Here is a 24056-nt window from a genome sequence, read left to right as displayed (position 1 = left end):
GGAGTTTCCTCTTGAAATCAGACATGTCCGTGGTAAGGATAACTTGGTTGCTGATTGTCTCAAGGGTGGGCAGTCAAAAGGATTTGTGTTTTGCATTTAGCCAGTGCGTTGTCATGGATCACAATTTATTTTGACTGCACGTTTTTCTGTATTGGAGATGAGTTTTGTTTGGGCTCGTTCCAAGGGGACGAGAGTTCTAGAAGCTAATGAGTTTTAGGAAGACGAGAGTTCTAGAAGCTAATGAGTTTTAGGAAGACAAGAGTTCTAGAAGCCAGTGAGTTTTGGAAGCTAATGAGTTTTAGGACGACCAGAGTTCTAGAAGCTAGTGAGTTTTAGGAAGACCAGAGTTCTAGAAGCTAGTGAGTTTTAGGAAGACCAGAGTTCTAGAAGCTAGTGAGTTTTAGGAAGACCAGAGTTCTAGAAACTAGTGAGTTTTAGGTCAGTAACTCATAAACCACGGAACCAACCCAGACCTTTCATGCATGACTTAAAGCACCTAAGTATTAGATTTACAGCCAGGGTCTAAAATGTCACTGCCAGGTTTGATTTTCTCTTTGGTTTTGAGCCCACGGCAAGAAGGCACCAGAGCCTATTGTGGTAACAGGTTCACACTAGATAACACAACCACACAGTGCATGAAAAACATGAGGTGTGGCTAACGTTTGCAAGCTTGAGCTAGCTACCGAGCTAGCATACAAACTCGGTAGCACAGAGTAGATTCTCCATATGACGTTGAGAAATAGTGCATTGTGGGTAGTTTAGAAGATATCCGGAAATAAGTTAATAAATATGAAATAACGCAAAAACATAACTGTTTAAACTTAATAGGTAACCAGATCATGACTACAACTAAGTTCCTAAGTCTTTAACCACACTGTGTTGTTACATTGGTGAGTAAAAACTCATGCTTCCTACCCTTTAACTTTTTGTCTGAAAATAAAATCTACATTTTACTCAACTTCGTTACCCACTCCAGTCAGCAGATGGCGATGTGTGACTTTAAGGCTATGCTGCTAGTGTGACGTATAATCTAGTGGACGGGACGCTTCTTTCAACAGCAGCAACAGTTAGTCAGACACCTCGGTAGCTTGCTAGACAAAATAGCCGAACCAATAAAGCTCTTTAGACGCTTTCGTGTATATTAGCCACTGTGTTTTCAACCCACTTCTGTCGTCTAGTTAGTTATCCCATTTAATTTCATATTTACGGTGTTGTTGTTATTGGTCAGCTAGCTGGCTTGTTAAGTTAGCACTAGCCTAGCTAGCTAACATCCCCGACCATGAGGTCACTAAGCTACTCTCCTCCTGCTAAAGAAGAGGAGGTATGCTGGACGGAGAAAGAAGCTCTAGTGAAAGAGGAGGAGGAAGAGGAGGATGTTACAATACAAAAACAAGTAGAGGGTGAGGCTGTTACCGTGAAAGAAGAAGAGAAAGACGTTACAGTGAAAGAAGAGGAAGACGCGTTCAGAGTGAAAGAGGAGGAGGATGTTACAGTGAAAGAAGAGGAAGACGCGTTCAGAGTGAAAGAGGAGGAGGATGTTACAGTGAAAGAAGAGGAAGAGGAGAATGCCGTTTTTGGAGTGAAGGAGGAGGAGGAGGAGATGACTGTCACATTGGAGGAAGAAGAAGGAGAGACGGGAGATCTGATTAACACCAGTAAGTACCTTCTTAAAAACAGGGGCCCAAACTCGGCAATTGTTGAACTATATGTGTGGTTTAAAAGGGTATTTTACACTTGATTATATGTTGTTCTGTAGGAATTGTTAAAGCTACAGAGAGGGGTCCACCAAATAATGCCACCAGATCATATTACAACCAACTCATGTCTGATTTCAAATTATGAAGAGGACAGAATTATTTTGAAAAATAAAACTCTCCACAGGTCATTGAATGTAAGCAATAAGGCATGAGAACCAGTGCTTGATTTGGACTGAAATAGGTGCCAGTACTCATTTTTGAGTGCCTGTCCTGTTTTTATATTTAGGAACTATTCGATACTTTTGAACTAATATTTTCTAAGAGGTGCAGGAACTCAAGCAGTAGAACATTTCAGGTGCCGGTCCTCAGTTCTGGCTCCTGCCCAAGTCAAGCACTGATGAGAACCAGTGGATTATTGTCAATTAACACAAATATGGGTTGTTTTTACGCATGACGCCAAGCAGAGCTCCGGGAAACAGCCCTAAAAGAGTGTGTTATTCACAATAACATGGATTTGACTGCTTTATTTCTTTCATAAAATGGTTACATATTAAACACGTTATTTTTAATGAATAAATTCATTTTATTTCATCCTTCTATGATTATCAGATAAAAAACCAACATTTGACTGGTGTAGATGTATTATCTGATAAAGAAACCATTAGGTCACAGGTACAATATTTAAATTCATATAAATAATTTTACACATTGTAGATTTGAGCCAATCAGAAGGAAAATAATAATGAACATAAATTAAGAAACATTCCAAAAGGTTCATAACTACAAAGATCATCTTGATCATCATTTCATGTTTAAGTGATAATACATTCAATTTATAATACATGAATACATTCAATATATACTGGTGGCACTCCTCCCCCAACCTCCCATCCCATTCCCCCAACCCCGCCCAGCCAACATGTCTCCTCCCCCAACCTCCCACCCCATTCCCCCAACCCCGCCCAACTAACATGTCTCCTCCCCCAACCTCCCATCCCATTCCCCCAACCCCGCCCAGCCAACATGTCTCCTCCCCCAACCTCCCATCCCATTCCCCCAACCCCGCCCAGCCAACATGTCTCCTCCCCCAACCTCCCATCCCATTCCCCCAACCCCGCCCAGCCAACATGTCTCCTCCCCCAACCTCCCATCACATTCCCCCAACCCCGCCCAACCAACATGTCTCCTCCCCCAACCTCCCATCCCATTCCCCCAACCCCGCCCAGCCAACATGTCTCCTGCCCCTACCTCCCATTCCCATTCCCCCAACCCCGCCCAGCCAACATGTCTCCTCCCCCAACCTCCCATCCCATTCCCCCAACCCCGCCCAGCCAACATGTCTCCTCCCCAACCTCCTATCCCGTTCCCCCAACCCCACCCAGCCAACATGTCTCTCCCACAGCCCCCCCCCCACCCCCCCGTAAATAGTCACTAGGGATTGGCATGAGTCCTCCAACTGTTGTCACACAGTTCTGCATCACACAGTTCTGCTCCCAGAATTCCCTTTCCCCTCCATGTCTCCCTCAGCTCCTCCCTCTACACAGGCATGCTCTGTACGCCTGTAGAAATAAATGGCTATAATAACATATCTAACTGATGGGAGGGGAAAGATGGACCGGTTGACTGAAGTAGGACTATATGTGTTCCAACAATGAGCTGCAGTTTAGGAATAATTAAAAAAACATTGTTTTTTGTTGTTTAATTTAAGGTTAGTCATAAGGTTAACAGTGTGGTTAAGGGTTAGGTTTCAAATTAGATATTAAGAAGCGAAATTGTAGGAACAGGCAGGGTTCATGACTTTGTGGCTGTGGTAACTAACGTTAGTGACGACCCTACTTTGCAAACTGCTAGTGGATTTAGAATTGGTCAGGCCATGGCTATAACCCCCCTCCCCCCCCCCCCCTCCCCCCTCCCATATAGACAGGTTCCACACTGAAAATATGCAAAACCATTAGTTTATTTAAAGACAGAGAGCGTATTTTCATCAGAATCATGAAGCCTAGGCCTACTCACCAAACAGAGGTCGTGACCTTAATTCATCCCCATGCGGTGTTCAATGTAGAATTGTTACTCCATTTAGAAAATTCCAAGGAACAGGCATATAAAAAGTCAATCGAACGTCTGTATATCAAAAAAGAAGACAGATTTTGGTTTGTAACCCTTCAAAATGTGTCTTTCAACTCGCCAAATTGAGCCCCATTTCAAATTATCTTTAAGAATAACTGTTCTATTTTATTCTGTTATGTTACATGTTTGTTTTACTATAAAATAGGTGTCTTGACTGTGATGAGGGCCTCTGTGATGAGGCCCTCTGTGATGAGGCCCTCTGTGATGAGGGCCTCTGTGATGAGGGCCTCTGTGATAAGGGCCTCTGTGATAAGGGGCCTCTTGTCTGCTAAATGAACAAAACAAGGCTATGCCGTTGCACAGCCACAGGCTTCTACAGGCCAAGCACCACACTGCTGAGGCTACTACCTTTCTGAAGATTGTGTTCCACAATATTTTTTTTATTTCACCTTTATTTAACCAGGTAAGCCAGTTGAGAACAAGTTCTCATTTACAACTGCGACCTGGCCAAGATAAAGCAAAGCAGTGTGATTTAAAAACAACAACACAGAGTTACATATGGGGTAAAACAAAACATAAAGTCAAAAATACAACAGAAAATATATTTACAGTGTTCGAATGTAGTAAATTATGGATGTAAGGCAATAAATAGGCCATAGTGCAAAATAATTACAATTAGTGTTAACACTGGAATGATAGATGTGCAAGAGATTATGTGCAAATAGAGATACTGGGGTGCAAATGAGCAAAATAAATAACAATATGGGGATGAGGTAGTTGGGTGGGCTCATGTATGGGTGCAGTATAACCAGTTGATATTACAGTTTCAATAAATTAATCCTTAAATGGCATTTGACTGAATATGAGGCAATTTAACAGTTAGGACTTGTTATCTGTAATGGTTATGATAAATGAGGCATTGTTGCCCACTGTTGGCATATACTGAACAAAAGTATAAATGCAAAATGCAACAATTTCAATGAATTTACTGAGTTACAGTTCATATAAGGAAATCAATCAATTCAAATAAATTCATTTGGCCCTAATCATGGATGGACCTGGGAGGGCACTTGGGAGCCAGGAACTGCCAAACAGAATCAGTTTTCCCCACAAAAGGGCTTACTCATCAGTTTCATCAGCTGTCCGGCTGGTTGGTCTCAGACGATCCCGCAGGTGAAGAAGCCGGATGTGGAGGTCCTGGGCTGGCGTGGTTACATGTGGTTGTGAGGCCAGTTGAGTGGACTGCCAAATTCTCTAAAACGACGTTGGAGGCGGCTTATGGTAGAGAAATGAACATTCAATTCTCTGGGAGTGTTCATCTCAGCCTATGCTGCCCTTCAGTCCCTTTACTTTTTGGCCTTGACAGAGACATGGACAGGGATCCCCCCAGAGAACACTTACTCCAGCTGCTCATTCTTCATCTGACTACGTTTTCTCGTCTGAGATTATCTGGTCGTGGTGGTGGTGGCACAGGTCTACTCATTTCTCCTAACTGGAGACTTTCTATTTTCTCCCTGTCTCACCTGTCCGTCTCCTCATTTGAATTCCATGCTGTCGCTGTCACTTGTCCACTCAAGCTTAACGTTGATGTCATCTATCACCCACAAGGTGATCCTCTGTAGCTCAGCTGGTAGAGCACGGCGCTTGTAACGCTAAGGTAGTGGGTTCGATCCCCGGGACCACCCATACACAAAAATAAAATAATTTATGCACGCATGACTGTAAGTCGCTTTGGATAAAAGCGTCTGCTAAATGGCATATTATATAAGGTGCCCTTGGAGAGTTCCTCAATGAGCTTGACACCTTGATAAGCTCATTTCCTGAAGATGGCTCACCGCTCCTCGTACTTGGCGACTTCAACCTCCCGACGTCTTCGATTCTTTTTTTTCCAACTGTCCTTTTCCCAGTCCCCTCCAACTCACAAGGCAGGCAATATCCTTGACCTCATCTTTAATAGAGGCTGTTCTCCTACTAATCTCACTGCAACCCCCCTCCAGGTCTCTGATCACTTTTCTGTCTCCCTTTCCTCCAACCCTAACCACTCAGCCCCTACCCAGATGGTCATGTGCCATCACAATCTTCACTCTCTCTCTCCCACTACATTTACATTTTAGTCATTTAGCAGACGCTCTTATCCAGAGCGACTTACAGTTAGTGCATACATAATTTATTTTTTCATACCCCCTGTGGGAATCAAACCCACAACCCTGGCGTTGCAAACGCCATGCTCTATCAACTGAGCTACATCCCTGCCGGCCATTCCCTCCCCTACCCTGGACGACGCTGGGACAATTGCGCGCCGCCCCATGGGTCTCCCGGTCGCGGCCGGCTACGACAGAGCCTGGATTCGAACCAGGATCTCTAGTGGCACAGCTAGCACTGCGATGCAGTGCCTTAGACCACTGCGCCACTCGGGAGACACTACACTCTCCTCTTCTATCCTATCATCTCTCCCTTCTGCTAAATCCTTCTCCCTCCTGTCTCCTGATTCTGCCTCTTCAACCCTACTTTCCTCCCTTTCATCTAATGACTCGCACTGTCCCCTTTCCTCCCGGCGGGCTCGGCCCTCCCCTCCTGCTCCGTGTCTGAGTGACTCATTGCGAGCTTACAGAACAGGGCTGCGGCAGCTGAGTGAAAAGGGAGGAAAACTGAACTTCCGTAGTACCTATCATCCTTTCACTCCCTCTCTACCTTCTCTTCCTCTGTATCTGCTGCTAAAGCCACTTATCCAGAATGCAGCAGCCCGCCTGGTTTTTCAACCTTCCCAAGTTCTCCCATGTCACCCCGCTCCTCCTCACACTCCACTGGCTTCCAGTTGAAGCTCGCATCCACTACAAGACCCTGGTGCTTACCTACGGAGCAGCAAGATGAACTGCCCCTCCCTACCGTCAGGCTACGCTCAAACCCTACACCCCAACACAAGCACTCCGTTCTGCCACCTCAGGTCTCTTTGCCCTCCCACCCCTACGGGAGTGCAGCTCCTGCTCAGCCCAGACAAAGCTCTTCTCTGTCCTGGCACCCCAATGGTGGAACCAGCTTCCCCCTGAAGCTAGGACAGCAGAGTCCCTGCCCATCTTCCCTAAACATCTGAAACCCTTCAAACAGTATCTTAAATAATCTTCCTCCTCCTGACCCCCACCCTTTCTAGCTCTGACTCTACTGATAGCTACTTTAAGGAAGAAGAAGAATGTACTTCCTGCCTGTGATCTGTGGTTGTCACTACTGTAAGTCTCTCTGGATAAGAGCGTCTGCTAAATGACTCACTACTGTAAGTCTTTCAGGATAAGAGCATCTGGTAAATGACTCACTACTGTAAGTCTCTCAGGATAAGAGTCTGCTAAATGACTCACTACTGTAAGTCTCTCAGGATAAGAGCGTCTGCTAAATGACTCACTACTGTAAGTCTCTCTGGATAAGAGCGTCTGCTAAATGACTCACTACTCTAAGTCTCTCTGGATGAGAGCGTCTGCTAAATGACTCACTACTGTTAATGGCTCTGGATAAGAGCGTCTGCTAAATGACTCACTACTGTTAATGGCTCTGGATGAGAGCGTCTGCTAAATGACTCACTACTCTAAGTCTCTCTGGATGAGAGTGTCTGCTAAATGACTCACTACTGTTAGTGGCTCTGGATAAGAGCGTCTGCTAAATGACTCACTACTGTTAATGGCTCTGGATGAGAGCGTCTGCTAAATGACTCACTAACTGTAAGTCTCTCTGGATAAGAGCGTCTGCTAAATGACTCACTACTCTAAGTCTCTCTGGATGAGAGTGTCTGCTAAATGACTCACTACTGTTAGTGGCTCTGGATAAGAGTGTCTGCTAAATGACTCACTACTGTAAGTCTCTCTGGATAAGAGCGTCTGCTAAATGACTCACTACTGTAAGTCTCTTAGGATAAGAGCGTCTGCTAAATGACTCACTACTGTAAGTCTCTCTGGATAAGAGCATCTGCTAAATGACTCAAATATAAATGTCAAGTCAAGGGGTCTGAATACTTTCAGAATGCACTGTGTGTAATTACATATATATATATATATATATATATATATATATATATATATATATATATATATATATATAGCTTCATATACAGTCCTAGTCAAAAGGTTTAGAACACCTGCTCATTCAAGGGTTTTTATTTTTTACTATTTTCTGCATTGTTGTTATGTCATTTTATAGTGTTGTGTGAACCAGGTTAAAGTTAGTAGATAAGGGAATCTGGGTGCCGCACAGTCTGAATACCAAGGATTCCATTATAGTCGAGGGAGATTACTGAGGTTGATCTTTAGAATGATGGATGGACATGATATACTGACTTGGGGTACAAGGTAATAACATCAAAGAAGGGAGTGCCCATTGATGGTTGCCAGATGTTGTTGAAGAAACGTGTAACAGAGGGTATATAAACTGAGATATTTTCTTTGTTCAGTAGTTGGGAATAGCTAGAGGCGAAGCACGTGCCTTTTGTTAGAACGAACCATGGTACCTATTAAATATTTGAATGAACTCCCCAGCTAAGTGTTAAGTATATTCTTGTATCCTTAATTACTTGATACCCGAGAAACTCATCATAACAATTGTAGAATAATAGTGAAGACATCAAAACTATGAAATAACACACATGGAATCATGTAGTAACCAAAAAAGTGTTAAACAAATCAAAATACATTTGAGATTCTTCAAATAGCCACCCTTTGCCTTGATGACAGCTTTGCACACAAAGAACTTTGAAAGTTTCTTCAAGTGCAGTCGCAAAAACCATCAAGCGCTATGATGAAACTGGCTCTCATGAGGACCGCCACAGGAATGGAAGACCCAGAGTTACCTCTGCTGCAGAGGATAAGTTCATTAGAGTTACCAGCCTCAGAAATTGCAGCCCAAATAAATGCTTCACAGAGTTCAAGTAACAGACACATCTCAACATCAACTGTTCAGAGGAGACTGTGTGAATCAGGCCTTCATGATCAGGTCTTCATGGTCGAATTGCTGCAAAGAAACCACTATTAAAGGACACCAATAAGAAGAAGAGACTTGCTTGGGCAAAGAAACACGAGCAATGGACATTAGACCGGTGGAAAATTGTCCTTTGGTCTGGAGTCCAAATTGGAGGTTTTTGGTTCCAACCGCCGTGTCTTTGTGAGAGTGATGGAGTGCTGCATCAGATGACCTGGCCTCCACAATCCCCCGACAACCCAATTGAGATGGTTTGGGATGAGTCGGACGGCAGAGTGAAGGAAAAGCAGACAACAAGTGCTCAGCATATGTGGGAGCTCCGTCTAGACTGATGGAGAAGCATTCCAGGTGAAGCTGGTTGAGAGAATACCAAGAGTGTGGAAAGCTGTCATCAAGGCAAAGGGTGGCTATTTGAAGAATCTGAAATATAAAATATATTTTGATTTGTTTAACACTTTTTTGGTTGCTACATGATTCCATGTGTTATTTCATAGTTTTGATGTCTTCACTATTATTCTACAATGTAGAAAATAGTAAAAATAAAGAAAAACCCATGAATGAGTAGGTGTTCTAAAACTTTTGACCGTTAGTGAATACAGTACCAGTCAAAAGTTTGGACACCTACTCATTCCAAATTGCAGATACTGATAGTGAGGATTTGTTCAATCAGTCACTTGCATGAACACAGAAATTGGTTATTAGAAAAGCACAAACAGAACATTTTCCATCACAATTGTATCAGAGAGGAAGAAGTGTAGTGAGAGGTTTCACTCTCCTCAAAATATGACCAATGCGTTTTTTTTATAGGCTTATTTTGGACCTGAGCTTGTCGCCTGCCTTCCCGCAATTGGGACGACTCCCATTGTTAGGGCGGAGACTTGAGCATCTTGTCATAATATACAGATCTCTGATAGTATTTTCTGTTGGTCATGGCATTGTACTGTTTGGAAAATATATGTAACCGTTTGTTGACCGCTTAATGAGGGTCGGTTAGTTGGTATCTAAATGGCTCTAATAATCCTGTTCACATCAGAAGTCAGTCTACCTGATGGCACTGATAAATGCAGAAAATAGCCTTTTCAAAATAAAACTTCTGCCACAGCGACCATGTTATTTTTGTGTCAGATATAACGTTATGTGAAAATAACTTTTAAGACGCAAACATTTAGTTGTTCCTAACTCACTTCACTCGCCCTGAAGAGGGAGGCTCGGCTGGTGCTGGCAGCTCAATTACACAGCTGGAATGCAGAATAAGGTGTTTCCATGTCCTAATAATTATCCCCTTATGTACCATTCTAGGAACAAACCAACAATTGGCCACTAGCTGTCATTATAGCTATTTAAAGGGAGATTACTAATGAATAAATACATTTTCTATATATTTCTATTGAATAATAAATCACCGGAATAAGTTCTATACAAATCAAATGCTAGACTAGAAGCGTGGGGTAATAATTTTGAGATGCTTTTTTCCAGTGGAGGTTAGTTGATGACTTGCCTGGCAGGGCTGTGGGATAATTCAAATGGAACTGTTAACAGCCATTACCCAGGTAGTATTGTCAATAACTAACAGCTATTAACCAATCGCCATCCAGGATCCAACTGTACGGTTTTATGAGGGATCTAGTCTAGATTAAACCTCATAGGAAGACAGTTTTATCATGTGGAGGTTTCATTCAGGTCTCTCTGTTTAACTAAATAATCTGTCTTTGGCAGGAGAGAGACCAGACTCTCACTCTGACAGCAGGAAGAGTCCTTCAGGGGAACCAGACCCAGAGACTCCCAAACCAGTGAGACGCCACCACTGCTCCCAGTGTAATATGAGTTTTAAGTGGTCATGGAATCTAAAAGAGCATGAGAGGAAACACACAGGAGAAAAGCCTTACCCCTGCTCCCAGTGTGGAAAGACATTTTCGAGATCACAGAACCTAAAAATACATCAGAGGACACATACAGGGGAGAAACCTTTTCTCTGCTCCCAGTGTGGAAAGTGTTTTACCCAGTTATGGAGCCTGAACAAACATAATAGAATACACACAGGAGAAAAGCCTTACCACTGTTCCCACTGTGGAAAGAATTTTAGGTTGTTAGATAAGCTGAAGGAACACGAGAGGACACACACAGGGGAGAAACCTTATCATTGCTCCCTTTGTGGAAAGAGATTTACCCAGTTAGCTAACCTAAAAGAGCATGAAAAGAAACACACTGCAGAAAAGCTTTTCAAATGTTCCCAATGTGGAAAGAGATTTTCACAATCACAGGAACTAAAGTCACACGAGAGGACACACACAGGGGAGAAACTTCACCACTGCTCCCAGTGTGGAAAGAGTTTTACGCAGTTAGGGAGCCTGAACAAACATAAGAATAGAATACACTCTGGAGAAAAGCCTTACCCATGTTCCCATTGCCTAATGAATTTCAGGTTGTTAAATAACCTCAAGGAGCATGAGAGGACACACACATCTTACCACGGTCCCCGTGGTAAAGGAGTTGACCAATTTAGGGAACATATAAGATCATGCGAGGACACACAGGGGCCAAATCATGCAATCGCTCCCAGTGTGGAAAGAGTTTAAACCCAGTTAGGAAACCTGAAAAGGCACGTGGACATACACACACACAGGGGAGGATAAAGCTCACAGTTTGGAAAGAGTTTTAGTCGGGGAACCTAATTGTGGAAAGACATTTTCCCGGACAGAGGACTTGAAGTCACATGACAGAATAGAGAGGCTGTGTTCTGACTGATGTTTGACTGTTGTTTTATGCCACATTAAATCATATTGTTTAGATGAAATCTTACTCAAGAATAGGCTATTTTAGTTATTTCCTCTGGAGACATAGTATGTCTAAAATCAGATTACAATTTTAAAATATGTATTTTGTTTTGATTCTACATTTTGATATATTGGATACAAGTATGAACCTTTTTTAGATGTTTTATTATATGATTTGGATATTTTAAAATGTAAATTGTTAATTGGATGAATATTGTGTGTATTTCTTGATTCTAACCTTGAAACCTCATGAAATGTAGTTTGTTTGGTTTCATTGAGTTAATTTGTGTACTAGTCTCCAAGCTAAAGGTGTAATGCACATGTGATGATAAGTTGTTAACATGAAAAACATTCACTACCTCATGAATGTTCCCATCAGTATTATTCCACCATGTCGGAGACAACACCGGTGCTGATTTGTAAAACACATTTGATTTAATGCAAAATTTTTATCTGAATAAAAATAAAATGAGTATTTTTTAAAACCGTGTTAGCCACTAGTGGGCATTCATTATATACATCTATGGACTTACAGAAATGAGCTCTTCTGATTGGGTGAGTGGATGGCTGGAAGGTTGATAATATAACGTGTCAGTCAGAACATCAGGAGAGGTCTTCTGATTGGGTGAGTGGATAGTGCCTTCAGATGGTATTCATACCCCTTGACTTATTCCACAATTTGGTTGTTACAACCTGTATTCAAAATAAATTAAATTATTTGTACATGTTTTTAGAAGTTTTGCTAATTTTAATTTAAGGTGACAGTGACACTATTCAATACCGCCTTGCACACACTTGTCTATATCTAGCTGGTCTAGGGTGTAATCATTAGTCCATCAGTTGCAAATGAGAATCTTTCAACAGAATCATCGGAATGAACACACCCCTGATCACCCGCACACACAGTTCCCTTTCATAGCAGCCACATACAAACAGCATGATCACTTTGCTCATGGTATAATTCCTTCTCACATCTATGCACTCTCCTCCTCTCACCTCTTCCCTTACCTTGTGGACTTCAATGCACAACACATCAGCTTGTATGTGACCAGGCGGAAAAACCTTTCCAAGCCAAACCATATCATAACCGCTAACCGCTACACACAGCCTACATTGTTGTCACCATATTAGCTAAAGTAATGTTATAGTCAACATAGCTAATAGAACTAAGGCATTAGTAAACCCACTACAATCATGCAGTAACATTACAGTGTATCGTCAGTAAGCAGTTTAGCAGTTACACCGGCGGGCCCCGGTGGCAATGCATTAGTAAAACCAAACGCTTACCTTGACTTGGAAGAGTTCCAGTGTTGGATAGCCATAGCCAGCTAGCTAACATAGCATCCCTGTCTGTTTGAGCTAGGTGTATTTGCTAGCTAAATTGTCATAATTACAGTGTAAGTCTATGGAAGGGGGGTGAGAACCACGAGCCCCCTAGGTTTTGTATTGAAGTCAATGTACCCAGAGGAGGACGGAAGCTAGCTGTCCTCCGGCTACACCATGGTGCTACCCTACAGAGGGCTGTTGAGGCTACTGTAGACCTTCTTTGCAAAACAGTGTGTTTTGATCAATTATTTGGTGACAGGTGGAATATATTTAGTATTGTTTTATCTAAAAAGGCTGAAAAAAATGATTTATCCACTTTTTTTCTGAAATACACTGAGGAGGATGGTCCTCCCCTTCCTCATCTGAGGAGCCTCCACTGGTTCACACATCTGTTGGGTTGGTAGCATGTGGAAAGAAGCTGTTGAGAGCAGTCCATTTTATGGACTTAGACCTGCCTCTTCACAGGTGAGGGTTATTGCTGTTGATTTAGGTTTGATGGGGGTGTGTGGCGACCAATCAGGGGAGCGCTTGTCCGTAAAATGAAGGGTGTTTCTGGGTCTTGAAAAGTGGTGGTGTGTTCAATTTGATTGAACGTTTGTTACGTTGCGGAAGAGTTTGTGCTGAACAACACTATTGTCCCCCCCAAAAAATTACTGTAGGTTCTTGAACAGACTATGAGGTACGTTTTGGTTTGCTCCAGTTGGTGGGTGTGGCTAGAGGCTAAGGCATTCTGGGCCGTTTTTTCACTACCTTGACATTTTGTCTTCTACAGCGGTCCTCCGTTATGGTTATGGGTTCAGCTGTTTGTTTTTTTTTTTTTTCTTTTTTTTTTTCACCTTTATTTAACCAGGTAAGCCAGTTGAGAACAGGTTCTCATTTACAACTGCGACCTGGCCAGCTGTATAGGATAATCCAGTGCTTTATGGTTATGGGTTCAGCTGTATAGGATAATCCAGTGCTTTATGGTTATGGGTTCAGCTGTATAGGATAATCCAGTGCTTTATGGTTATGGGTTCAGCTGTATAGGATAATCCAGTGCTTTATGGTTATGGGTTCAGCTGTATAGGATAATCCAGTGCATTGTGTTTTCTCTAGCAGGAGGTAAGCTTGGCTTCTCATATGGTGTTGAGTAAAGCTTAAACCATGTATTTAGATCGTAGGTAAGTAGTTTATTTAGGTAGTTATTGTAGGTTTCCGTAGGCAATTATTGTAGGTAGTATTGTTTACGTATTGTTTAAGTATTGTTACGGCGGAGCACGAGGCTAGCTAGCTAGCGGGTAGCTACTGGTAACGTTTATTGGTTATTATCTGTTTAGTGCAATGGTGGAGAGTGGTTTCCAATGTTAATGTGCTAGCTAATGTGCTAGCTAGCTAGCCAACGTTTAATTTTTTTGCTGCGTTATGAAAGGAACTTGACACGAACATGAATGATCTGTTTTGTGGGTTAACACACTCTTGGTATGCTAGCTAGCTAGCGGGTAGACACTGGTAACGTTTATTGGTAATTATCTGTTTAGTGCAACGGTGGAGTGTTGTTTCCAATGTTAATGTGCTAGCTAACCAACGCTTAATTTTTTGCTGCGTTACGAAAGAAACTAGACACGGACATGAATTATCTGTTTAGTGTGTTAACACACTATTGGTGGTTTGTTGTGACCAAGTGTTGGCGCTAAACTGTGTGTTTTTGGATGCAAGTGTTGGTGCTAAACTGTGTGTTATTGGATGCTAGCATGCTAGTTAGCTATGGCGTCATAGCTAGGCATCGTGGGCTGTTGTGGTTAGTTACTGTTGGTTGGCATTGTTGTTCGGCGGTGCCGGCGGTAGCACGAAGCTAGCTAGCTAGCTAGCCGTTCTTCAAACAAGGTCAACACAGTGGCCATTGCTAGCTAGCAAACAGACACGGACACGAATTATCTGCTTAGTGTGTTAACACACTATTGGTGGTTTGTTGTGACCAAGTGTTGGCGCTAAACTGTGTGTTTTTGGATGCAAGTGTTGGTGCTAAACTGTGTGTTTTTGGATGCTACCATGCTAGTTAGCTATGGTTTTATAGTTAGCTAGCTGAATAAAGTGGGTTGAGTCTATTCCTTTAAACATTGAACCGCTGTGGTTCACAACAATTCTGATTTCTAAAGGTGGAAGTTGGTAGAGTTTTTGTTCGGGTGGTTCAGTGAAACAATTATAGTTGTTAGAAGTTTTTGGTGAGGGAGGCCCTGCTCTCTACTGTCCCAGATGTTTAGTTCATCTCATTCCGATCTCCTCTGCATTATTGTAGCCATTTGCTACAGCCTGTCAACTATGCCTCTGCCTATCCCTGTTCTCTCCTCTCTGCACAGGCTACACAAACGCCCCACACCGCGTGGCTGCTGCCTCTCTAACCTGGTGGTCCCTGCACGCACCCCACACCTGGAGTTCCAGGTCTCAGGCAGCCTCTGGAACTGCCGTTCTGCTGCCAACAAAGCTGACTTCATCCCAGCCTATGCTAATCTCCAGTCCCTCGACTTCCTGGCGCTGACGGAAACATGGATTACCACTGAAAACACTGCTACTCCTACTGCTCTCTCCTCGTCTGACCATGTGTTCTCGCATACCCCGAGAGCATCTGGTCAGAGGGGTGGTGGCACAGGAATCCTCATCTCTCCCAAGTGGACATTCTCAATTTTTCCCCTAACCCATCTGTCTATCTCCTCATTTGAATTCCATGCTGTCACAGTCACTAGCCCATTTAAGCTTAATATCCTTGTCATCTATCGCCCTCCAGGTTCCCTTGGAGAGTTCATCAATGAGCTTGACGCCTTGATAAGTTCCTTTCCTGAGGATGGCTCACCCCTCACAGTTTTGGGGGATTTCAACCTCCCTATGTCCACATTTGACTCATTTCTCTCTGCCTCCTTCTTTACACTTCTCTCCTCTTTTGACCTCACCCTCTCACCGTCCCCCCCTACTCACAAGGCAGGCAATACGCTTGACCTCATCTTTACTAGATGCTGCTCTTCTACTAATCTCACTGCAACTCCCCTCCATGTCTCCGACCACTACTTTGTTTCCTTTTCTCTCTCGCTCTCCTCCCACACTACTCACTCTGCCCCTACACAGATGGTAATGCGCCGCCGCAACCTTCGCTCTCTCTCTCCCTCCCACTACTCTCTCCTCTTCCATCCTATCATCTCTTCCCTCTGCTCAATCCTTCTCCCTCCAATCTCCTGATTCTGCCTCCTCAACCCTCCTCTCCTCCCTTTCTGCATCCTTTGACTCTCTGTGTCCCCTATCCTCCCGGCCGGCTCGGTCCTCCCCTCCAGCTCCGTGGCTTGATGACTCATTGCGAGCTCACAGAACAGAGCTCCGGGCAGCGGAGCGGAAATGGAAGAAAACTAAACTCCCTGCCGACCTGGCATCTTTTCACTCCCTCCTCTCTACATTTTCTTCATCTGTTTCTGCTGCTAAGGCCACTTTCTACCACTCTAAATTCCAAGCATCCGCCTCTAACCCTAGGAAGCTCTTTGCCACATTTTCCTCCCTCCTGAATCCTCCCCCCCCCCGCCCCCCCCTCCTCTCTCTCTGTGGATGACTTCGTCAACCACTTTGAAAAGAAGGTTGACGACATACGATCCTCGTTTGTTAAGTCTAATGACACTGCTGGTCCTACTCACACTGCCCTACCCTATGCTTTGACTTCTTTCTCCCCTCTCTCTCCAGATAAAATCCTGCGACTTGTGACTGCAGGCCGCCCAACAACCTGCCCGCTTGACCCCATCCCCTCCTCTCTTCTCCAGACCATCTCCGGTGACCTTCTCCCCTACCTCACCTCGCTGATCAACTCATCCTTGACCGCTGGCCATGTCCCTTCCGTCTTCAAGAGAGCGAGAGTTGCTCCCCTTCTCAAAAAACCAACACTCGATCCCACTGATGTCAACAACTACAGACCAGTATCCCTTCTTTCTTTTCTTTCCAAAACTATTGAGCGTGCCGTCTTTAGCCAACTCTCTTGCTATCTCTCTCAGAATGACCTTCTTGATCCAAACCAGTCAGGTTTCAGGACTGGTCATTCAACTGAGACTGCTCTTCTCTGTGTCACGGAGGCTCTCCGCACTGCTAAAGCTAACTCTCTCTCCTCTGCTCTTGTCCTTCTAGACCTGTCTGCTGCCTTTGATACTGTGAACCATCAGATCCTCCTCTCCACCCTCTCCGAGCTGGGCATCTCCGGCGCGGCTCACTCCTGGATTGCGTCCTACCTGACCGGTCGCTCCTACCAAGTGGCGTGGCGAGAAGCTGTCTCCGCACCACGTGCTCTCACCACTGGTGTCCCCCAGGGCTCAGTTCTAGGCCCTCTCCTTTTCTCCCTATACACCAAGTCACTTGGCTCTGTCATATCCTCACATGGCCTCTCCTATCATTGCTACGCTGACGATACACAACTAATCTTCTCCTTTCCCCCTTCTGATAACCAGGTGGCGAATCGCATCTCTGCATGTCTGGCAGACATATCAGTATGGATGACGGATCACCACCTCAAGCTGAACCCTGGCAAGACGGAGCTGCTCTTCCTCCCGGGGAAGGACTGCCCGTTCCATGATCTCGCCATCACGGTTGACAACTCCGCTGTGTCCTCCTCCCAGAGTGCGAAGAGCCTAGGCGTGACCCTGGACAACACCCTGTCGTTCTCCGCCAACATCAAGGCGGTGACCCGCTCCTGCAGGTTCATGCTCTACAACATTCGGAGAGTACGACCCTGCCTTACACAGGAAGCGGCACAGGTCCTAATCCAGGCACTTGTCATCTCCCGTCTGGACTACTGCAACTCGCTGTTGGCTGGCCTCCCTGCCTGTGCCATTAAACCCCTACAACTCATCCAGAATGCTGCAGCCCGTCTGGTGTTCAACCTTCCCAAGTTCTCTCACGTCACCCCCCTCCTCCGCACACTCCACTGGCTTCCAGTTGAAGCTCGTATCCGCTACAAGACCATGGTGCTTGCCTATGGAGCAGTGAGGGGAACGGCACCTCTGTACCTTCGGGCTCTGATCAGTCCCTACACCCAAACGAGGGCATTGCGTTCATCCACCTCTGGCCTGCTGGCTCCCCTTCCTCTACGGAAGCATAGTTCCCGCTCAGCCCAGTCAAAACTGTTCGCTGCTCTGGCACCCCAATGGTGGAACAAGCTCCCTCACGACGCCAGGACAGCAGAGTCACTCACCACCTTCCGGAGACATTTGAAACCCCACCTCTTTAAGGAATACCTGGGATAGGATAAAGTAATCCTTCTACCCCCCCCCCCCCCCAAAAAAAAAATTGTAAAGTGGTTATCCCACTGGCTATAGGGTGAACGCACCAATTGGTGAGTCGCTCTGGATAAGAGCGTCTGCTAAATGACGTAAATGTGCCCTTGAGCAAGGCACTTAACCCTAATTGCTCCTGTAAGTCGCTCAGGATAAGAGCGTCTGCTAAATGACTAAAATGTAAATGTAAAATGTATGGTTATGGGTTCAGGACACTCAGCTAAAAGCAGTAGAATGTCACAACACACTTTGGAGACATTTACAGTATATGAGTGATTATGTGTCATAACCTTCTAACCTTTCGGTTACTGGCACAACGCTCTTAACCACTACATTTACATTTTACATTTTAGTCATTTAGCAGACGCTCTTATCCAGAGCGACTTACAGTTAGTGAGTGCATACATCATTTTATTTTTATTTATACTGGCCCCCCATGGGAATCGAATCCACAACCCTGGCGTTGCAAACGCCATGCTCTACCAACTGAGCTACATCCCTGCCGGTCATTCCCTCCCCTACCCTGGACGACGCTGGGCCAATTGTGCGCCGCCCCCATGGGTCTCCCGGTCGCGGCCGGCTACGACAGAGCCGCCCCAAAGTCTCGTCTAATGCTTGTTTCTTGGTGAACGATTTACATTCCATATTTCTTCATGCACAATACAAACAAAAAAACATGATGGGTGATTGGGCGGGGGGTTCGCACATTGTAGTCGCTGGTTCTAATCCCTGAGCCGAGCCGGTGAAAAATCTGCCGACGTGCCCTTGAGCAAGGCACTTAACCCTAATTGCTCCTGTAAGTCGCTATTGGTTTAGTTTCTAACCAAGCACACTGGTTGTTCATTCTGTTGGTTTAGTTTCTAACCAAGCACACTGGTTGTTCATTCTGTTGGTATAGTTTCTAGCCAAACACACTGGTTGATCAATTGATAATGATGGTAAAACAGGTCCCAGTTGATATTGATGGTAAAACTAACTCAAAAAGGGCACTAAAATGATCAGGGTGAAATAAACGGTAAATCCAAAGGTATAAATCATGAAGTGAAAAGGTATAAATCATTCTAGCCCCATCTTAACTTAACCCCTTATGTACCATTCTAGCCCCATCTTAACTTAACCCCTTATGTACCATTCTAGCCCCATCTTAACTTAACCCCTTATGTACCATTCTAGCCCCATCTTAACCCCTTATGTACCATTCTAGCCCCATCTTAACTTAACCCCTTATGTACCATTCTAGCCCCATCTTAACCCCTTATGTACCATTCTAGCCCCATCTTAACTTAACCCCTTATGTACCATTCTTGCCCCATCTTAACTTAACCCCTTATGTACCATTCTAGCACCATCTTATCTTAACCCCTTATGTCCCATTCTAGTAGCAAACCAAAAATTGGCCACTAGGTGTCATTATAGTAATTAAAGTGATTCCATATAAATATATAAACATGTTCCATATATTTATATTCAGTAGTAAATCACCAAAATAAGTTCTATACATATTTTATTTTACAAACAAACCAAATGCTAGGCTGGAAGCATGGGGTGATAATGTCTTGATGATTCTTTCTAGTAGAGATTCGTTTATTAATTGCCTGGCAGGGCTGTGGGACAGTGGATGTGTAGGAATAATTCAAATGGAACTGTTAACAGGCATTACCCGGGATTAACGTGAATAACTAACAGCTATCAACCAATCAGCATCCAGGATCCACATTTTGTTAAATAATGAGGGATCTAGTCTGGATTCAACCTCATAGGAAAACAGTTTTATCATGGAGGTTTCATTCAGGTCTCTCTGTTTAACTAAATACTCTGTTTAACTAAATACTATGTTTAACTAAATACTCTGTTTAACTAAATACTCTGTTTTGTCTTTGGCAGGAGAGAGACCAGACTCTCACTCTGACAGCAGAAAGAGTCCTTCAGGGGAACCAGACCCAGAGACGCCTAATCCAGCGATGCCACACCACTGCTCCCAGTGTAATATGGGTTTTAAGTGGTTATGGAAGCTAAAAGAGCATGAAAGGAAACACACAGGAGAAAAGCCCTTCCACTGCTCCCAGTGTGGAAAGAGATTCTCCCGATCACATGACCTAAAATCACATGAGAGGACACACACAGGGGAAAAACCACACAGTTGCTCCCAGTGTGGAAAATGTTTTTCCCATTTAGGGAACCTGAACAAACATAAGAGAATACACTCTGGAGAGAAGCCTTACTCCTGTTCCCATTGTGGAAAGAATTTTAGGTTGTCAGATAACCTGAAGTCGCACGAGAGGACACACACAGGGGAGAAACCTTACCATTGCTCCATGTGTGGAAAGGATTTTACCAAGTTAGGGAACCTGAAAGATCATGAGAAGAAACACACAGGAGAAAAGCCATACCACTGCTCCAAGTGTGGAAAGAGATTTTCAACATCATCGGACCTAATAAAGCATGAGCGGACACATACAGGGGAGAAATCTTACCATTGCTCACAGTGTGGAATTAGTTTTTTACGATCACATGACCTAAAATCACATGAGAGGACACACACAGGGGAAAAACCACACAGTTGCTCCCAGTGTGGAAAGTGTTTTTTGCAGTTAGGGAACCTTAACAAACATAAGAAAATACACTCTGGAGAGAAGCCTTACCCCTGTTCCCATTGTGGAAAATTCTTTAGGTTGTTAGATAACATGAAGGCGCATGAGAGGACGCACACAGGGGAGAAACGTTACCATTGCACTCTGTGTGGAAAGAGATATGCACGATCATATGACCTAAAATCACATAAAAGGACCCACACATGAGGAAAAAACCACACAATTACACACACAGGGGAAAAACCACACAATTGCTCCCAGTGTGGAAATAATTTTACCCAGTTAGAGAACCTGTTGCCATTGTGGAAATATATTTTCAGGATCACATTACCTAAATTCACATCAAATCAAGATGTATTTATACAGCACATTTCAATCAATGTGCTTTACAGAAGAAAAAAAATGAACAAAAAAATTTTAAATGAAATATTTACACAACAAAGATAAGATAAAAAACTAAAGAATAACAAAAGAAAATGAAGGACTAAAAAGCTCCCTGAGGAAAAGCAAAGCTAAAATGGTGTGTCTTAAAATCTCTTTTAAATATGTCCACAGTTTCGTTCCCCCTCAGGTTCTCTGGCTATTCCAGAGGCTGGGAGGCATAGTAACTAAAGGCTGCCTCTCCATGCCTCTTGGTCCTGGGCTTTGGGGTAGTTAAAAAGGCCAGTGCCAGAGGACCTGAGGGACCTACTGGGTATTATAACTCAAAATTATTTCTGATGTGTATTGGGGTGCACAATCGTGGATTGATTTAAAAACCAATAGAATAATCTTTAAATTAATTCTAAAACTCACAGGCAGCCAGTGAGACCTTAAAACCGGTGTAATGTACAGTGGGGAAAACAAGTATTTAGTCAGCCACCAATTGTGCAAGTTCTCCCACTTAAAAAGATGAGAGAGGCCTGTAATTTTCATCATAGGTACACAAATTGAGAAAAAAAATCCTGAAAATCACATTGTAGGATTTTTAATGAATTTATTTGCAAATTATGGTGGAAAATTAGTATTTGTTCACCTACAAACAAGCAAGATTTCTGGCTCTCACAGACCTGTAACTTCTTCTTTAAGAGGCTCCTCTGTCCTCCACTCGTTACCTGTATTAATGGCACCTGTTTGAACTTGTTATCAGTATAAAAGACACCTGTCCACAACCTCAAACAGTCACACTCCAAACTCCACTATGGCCAAGACCAAAGAGCTGTCAAAGGACACCAGAAACAAAATTGTAGACCTGCACCAGGCTGGGAAGACTGAATTTGCAATAGGTAAGCAGCTTGGTTTGAAGAAATCAACTGTGGGAGCAATTATTAGGAAATGGAAGACATACAAGACCACTGATAATCTCCCTCGATCTGGGGCTCCACGCAAGATCTCACCCCGTGGGGTCAAAATGATCACAAGAACGGTGAGCGAAAATCCCAGTACCACACGGGGGGACCTAGTGAATGACCTGCAGAGAGCTGGGACCAAAGTAACAAAGCCTACCATCAGTAACACACTACGCCGCCAGGGACTCAAATCCTGCAGTGCCAGACGTGTCCCCCTGCTTAAGCCAGTACATGTCCAGGCCCGTCTGAAGTTTGCTAGAGTGCATTTGGATGATCCAGAAGAGGATTGGGAGAATGTCATATGGTCAGATGAAACCAAAATATAACTTTTTGCCATCTGGATCTTGTTTTATTAATAGTGAAATCAGACCTTCCTGCTGAGTACCTGTCAGACTACCATTTCTATAGGAGTAGTTAAAACAAGCTAATAAAGGAGCTTTGAGTATATAAAAAGGCTTGATATACCTCTACCGGTATGCCATCAAGCCCTGGTGCCATCAAGCCCTGGTGCCATCAAGCCCTGGTGCCATCTAGCCCTGGTGCCATCAAGCCCTGGTGCCATCAAGCCCTGGTGCCATCAAGCCCTGGTGCCATCTAGCCCTGGTGCCATCAAGCCCTGGTGCCATCAAGCCCTGGTGCCATCAAGCCCTGGGGCTTTCCCAGACTGATAGGATTTAATAGCCTTTAAACGTTATTCTTCCTCATTTGGCTTCGCACTGATCATTTTATGCATTTGTTAATCTTCCTTTTTTAATTATTTGGAAAGAAATTCCTTTACTGTAATCGTCGTTCAGAAGATGAGACGGAAAATAAAACATCTGCTTAAAATATAAAAGATATTTAAAATAAAATATTTAGTTACCTCTTAAAATATCATTCGGAGAATCGTAGATTCTTTAGTAACGAGTTTCTGCTCATTCTTTTTGGTAGCGTTTTTTCTGTGTTGGAGATTCAGGGAGAGTTTGGTGCATTTTTCTCCATATTCCGTCCAGTTTGCTTTATCTCTGTCTAATAGATTACATCAGATAGTTCCGGAATAAGTTCCTCCAGTTTTTTTTGGTTTTTCCTCTAACCTATTCTGTGTCTCTGTAGCATCGTTTTTATTGCTATCTACCTGTACTATTAGTTCATGTGTTTTCCCTTGTTAGTTGTTACGGATACAGGTATCCTGTGTCTTTTTGTGTTTTTCCTCTCCTTCTGCCCTAATCACAGGTGTCCTGTATGTTCCTGATTGGTGGTCGTTGAGGTGTTTGCTGATTGCTAAGGTGGACCAATCAGTGAACATTCCTCTGCATTGCCCCACCTGTAGCTGGTTTTTCCATCACACATCCCATTGTTTAAAAGCCGGTCAGTTGTTTTTTTGTTAGAGACTATTTCCGTATGTGAGTATGGATACTGTGGTGTCCTGTGTTTTGTTTACTCACTCATTTGCTGGTTACTCTGTTTGGTAACTTTGTGTGTTTCTGGGAAAAGGGGAATTTAGGCAAGTTGCCCTTGGGCGTACATTACCCGTAGGAAGAAAACTGTCTAAAAACACTAGTTAGACCTGAGCGGACCACCCACTGTATTTTTGTATGATTAGCAGTAGCTTAGCGGTTCTTGAGGCAGGCAAGATCAGTTTAGGGGTGTTTTACACTATTGTTTCATTTCTTGGGTCCTGCTCAGCCCTTTTTCCCAAACCTTTACCGTGTGTTCAACAATAAACCTTTTATGTTTGACGGTAGTTTATGGTTGTCGTGTAGTTTTATTTCTCACTGTTCCATGTCACACTTATAATTTGCATGAATTATGTTACGGGTCTCATGTCCATCCACCCTAGACGTTTAAAGCCACGGGGTTCGTAACATAAAGTGGGGGCTCGTCCGGGATCACTCTCATTGATACTCATGCAAATTAGTTAGTGTCTGGGTCAGTGTTGAGCTTGGCAGCTGTCCTTGGCAGAATGTCCTTGAGTGGCCCAGCCAGAGCCCGGACTTGAACCTGATCGAACATCTCTGGAGAGATCTTTGTTGAAGCACCTTTGGTTGTTGAAGCACCGATTACA

At 43.7% G+C, this 24056-nt stretch overlaps 1 protein-coding gene across 1 annotated transcript; it reads left to right on the top strand.

Moving 5' to 3' along the window:
- Positions 1-1271: 1271 nt before the first annotated feature.
- Positions 1272-23138, top strand: LOC311116676 (uncharacterized protein; the record flags this gene model as incomplete). The annotated part of the gene is made up of 4 exons (XM_084191729.1): positions 1272-1655; positions 19978-20076; positions 20269-20494; positions 23105-23138. The coding sequence occupies exons 1-4, from the start codon at positions 1280-1282 to the stop codon at positions 23136-23138; spliced, it is 735 nt and encodes a 244-aa protein (XP_084047855.1). The 5' UTR covers positions 1272-1279.
- Between the last annotated feature and the right edge of the window lie 918 nt (positions 23139-24056).

The sequence above is a fragment of the Coregonus lavaretus genome (assembly GCF_964263955.1).
Source record: "Coregonus lavaretus genome assembly, contig: HAP1_SCAFFOLD_119, whole genome shotgun sequence".
Classification (NCBI taxonomy): Eukaryota; Metazoa; Chordata; class Actinopteri; order Salmoniformes; family Salmonidae; genus Coregonus; species Coregonus lavaretus.
The sequence above is the reverse complement of the archived record's forward strand: the minus strand, read 5'-3'. Positions and strand labels throughout refer to the sequence as shown.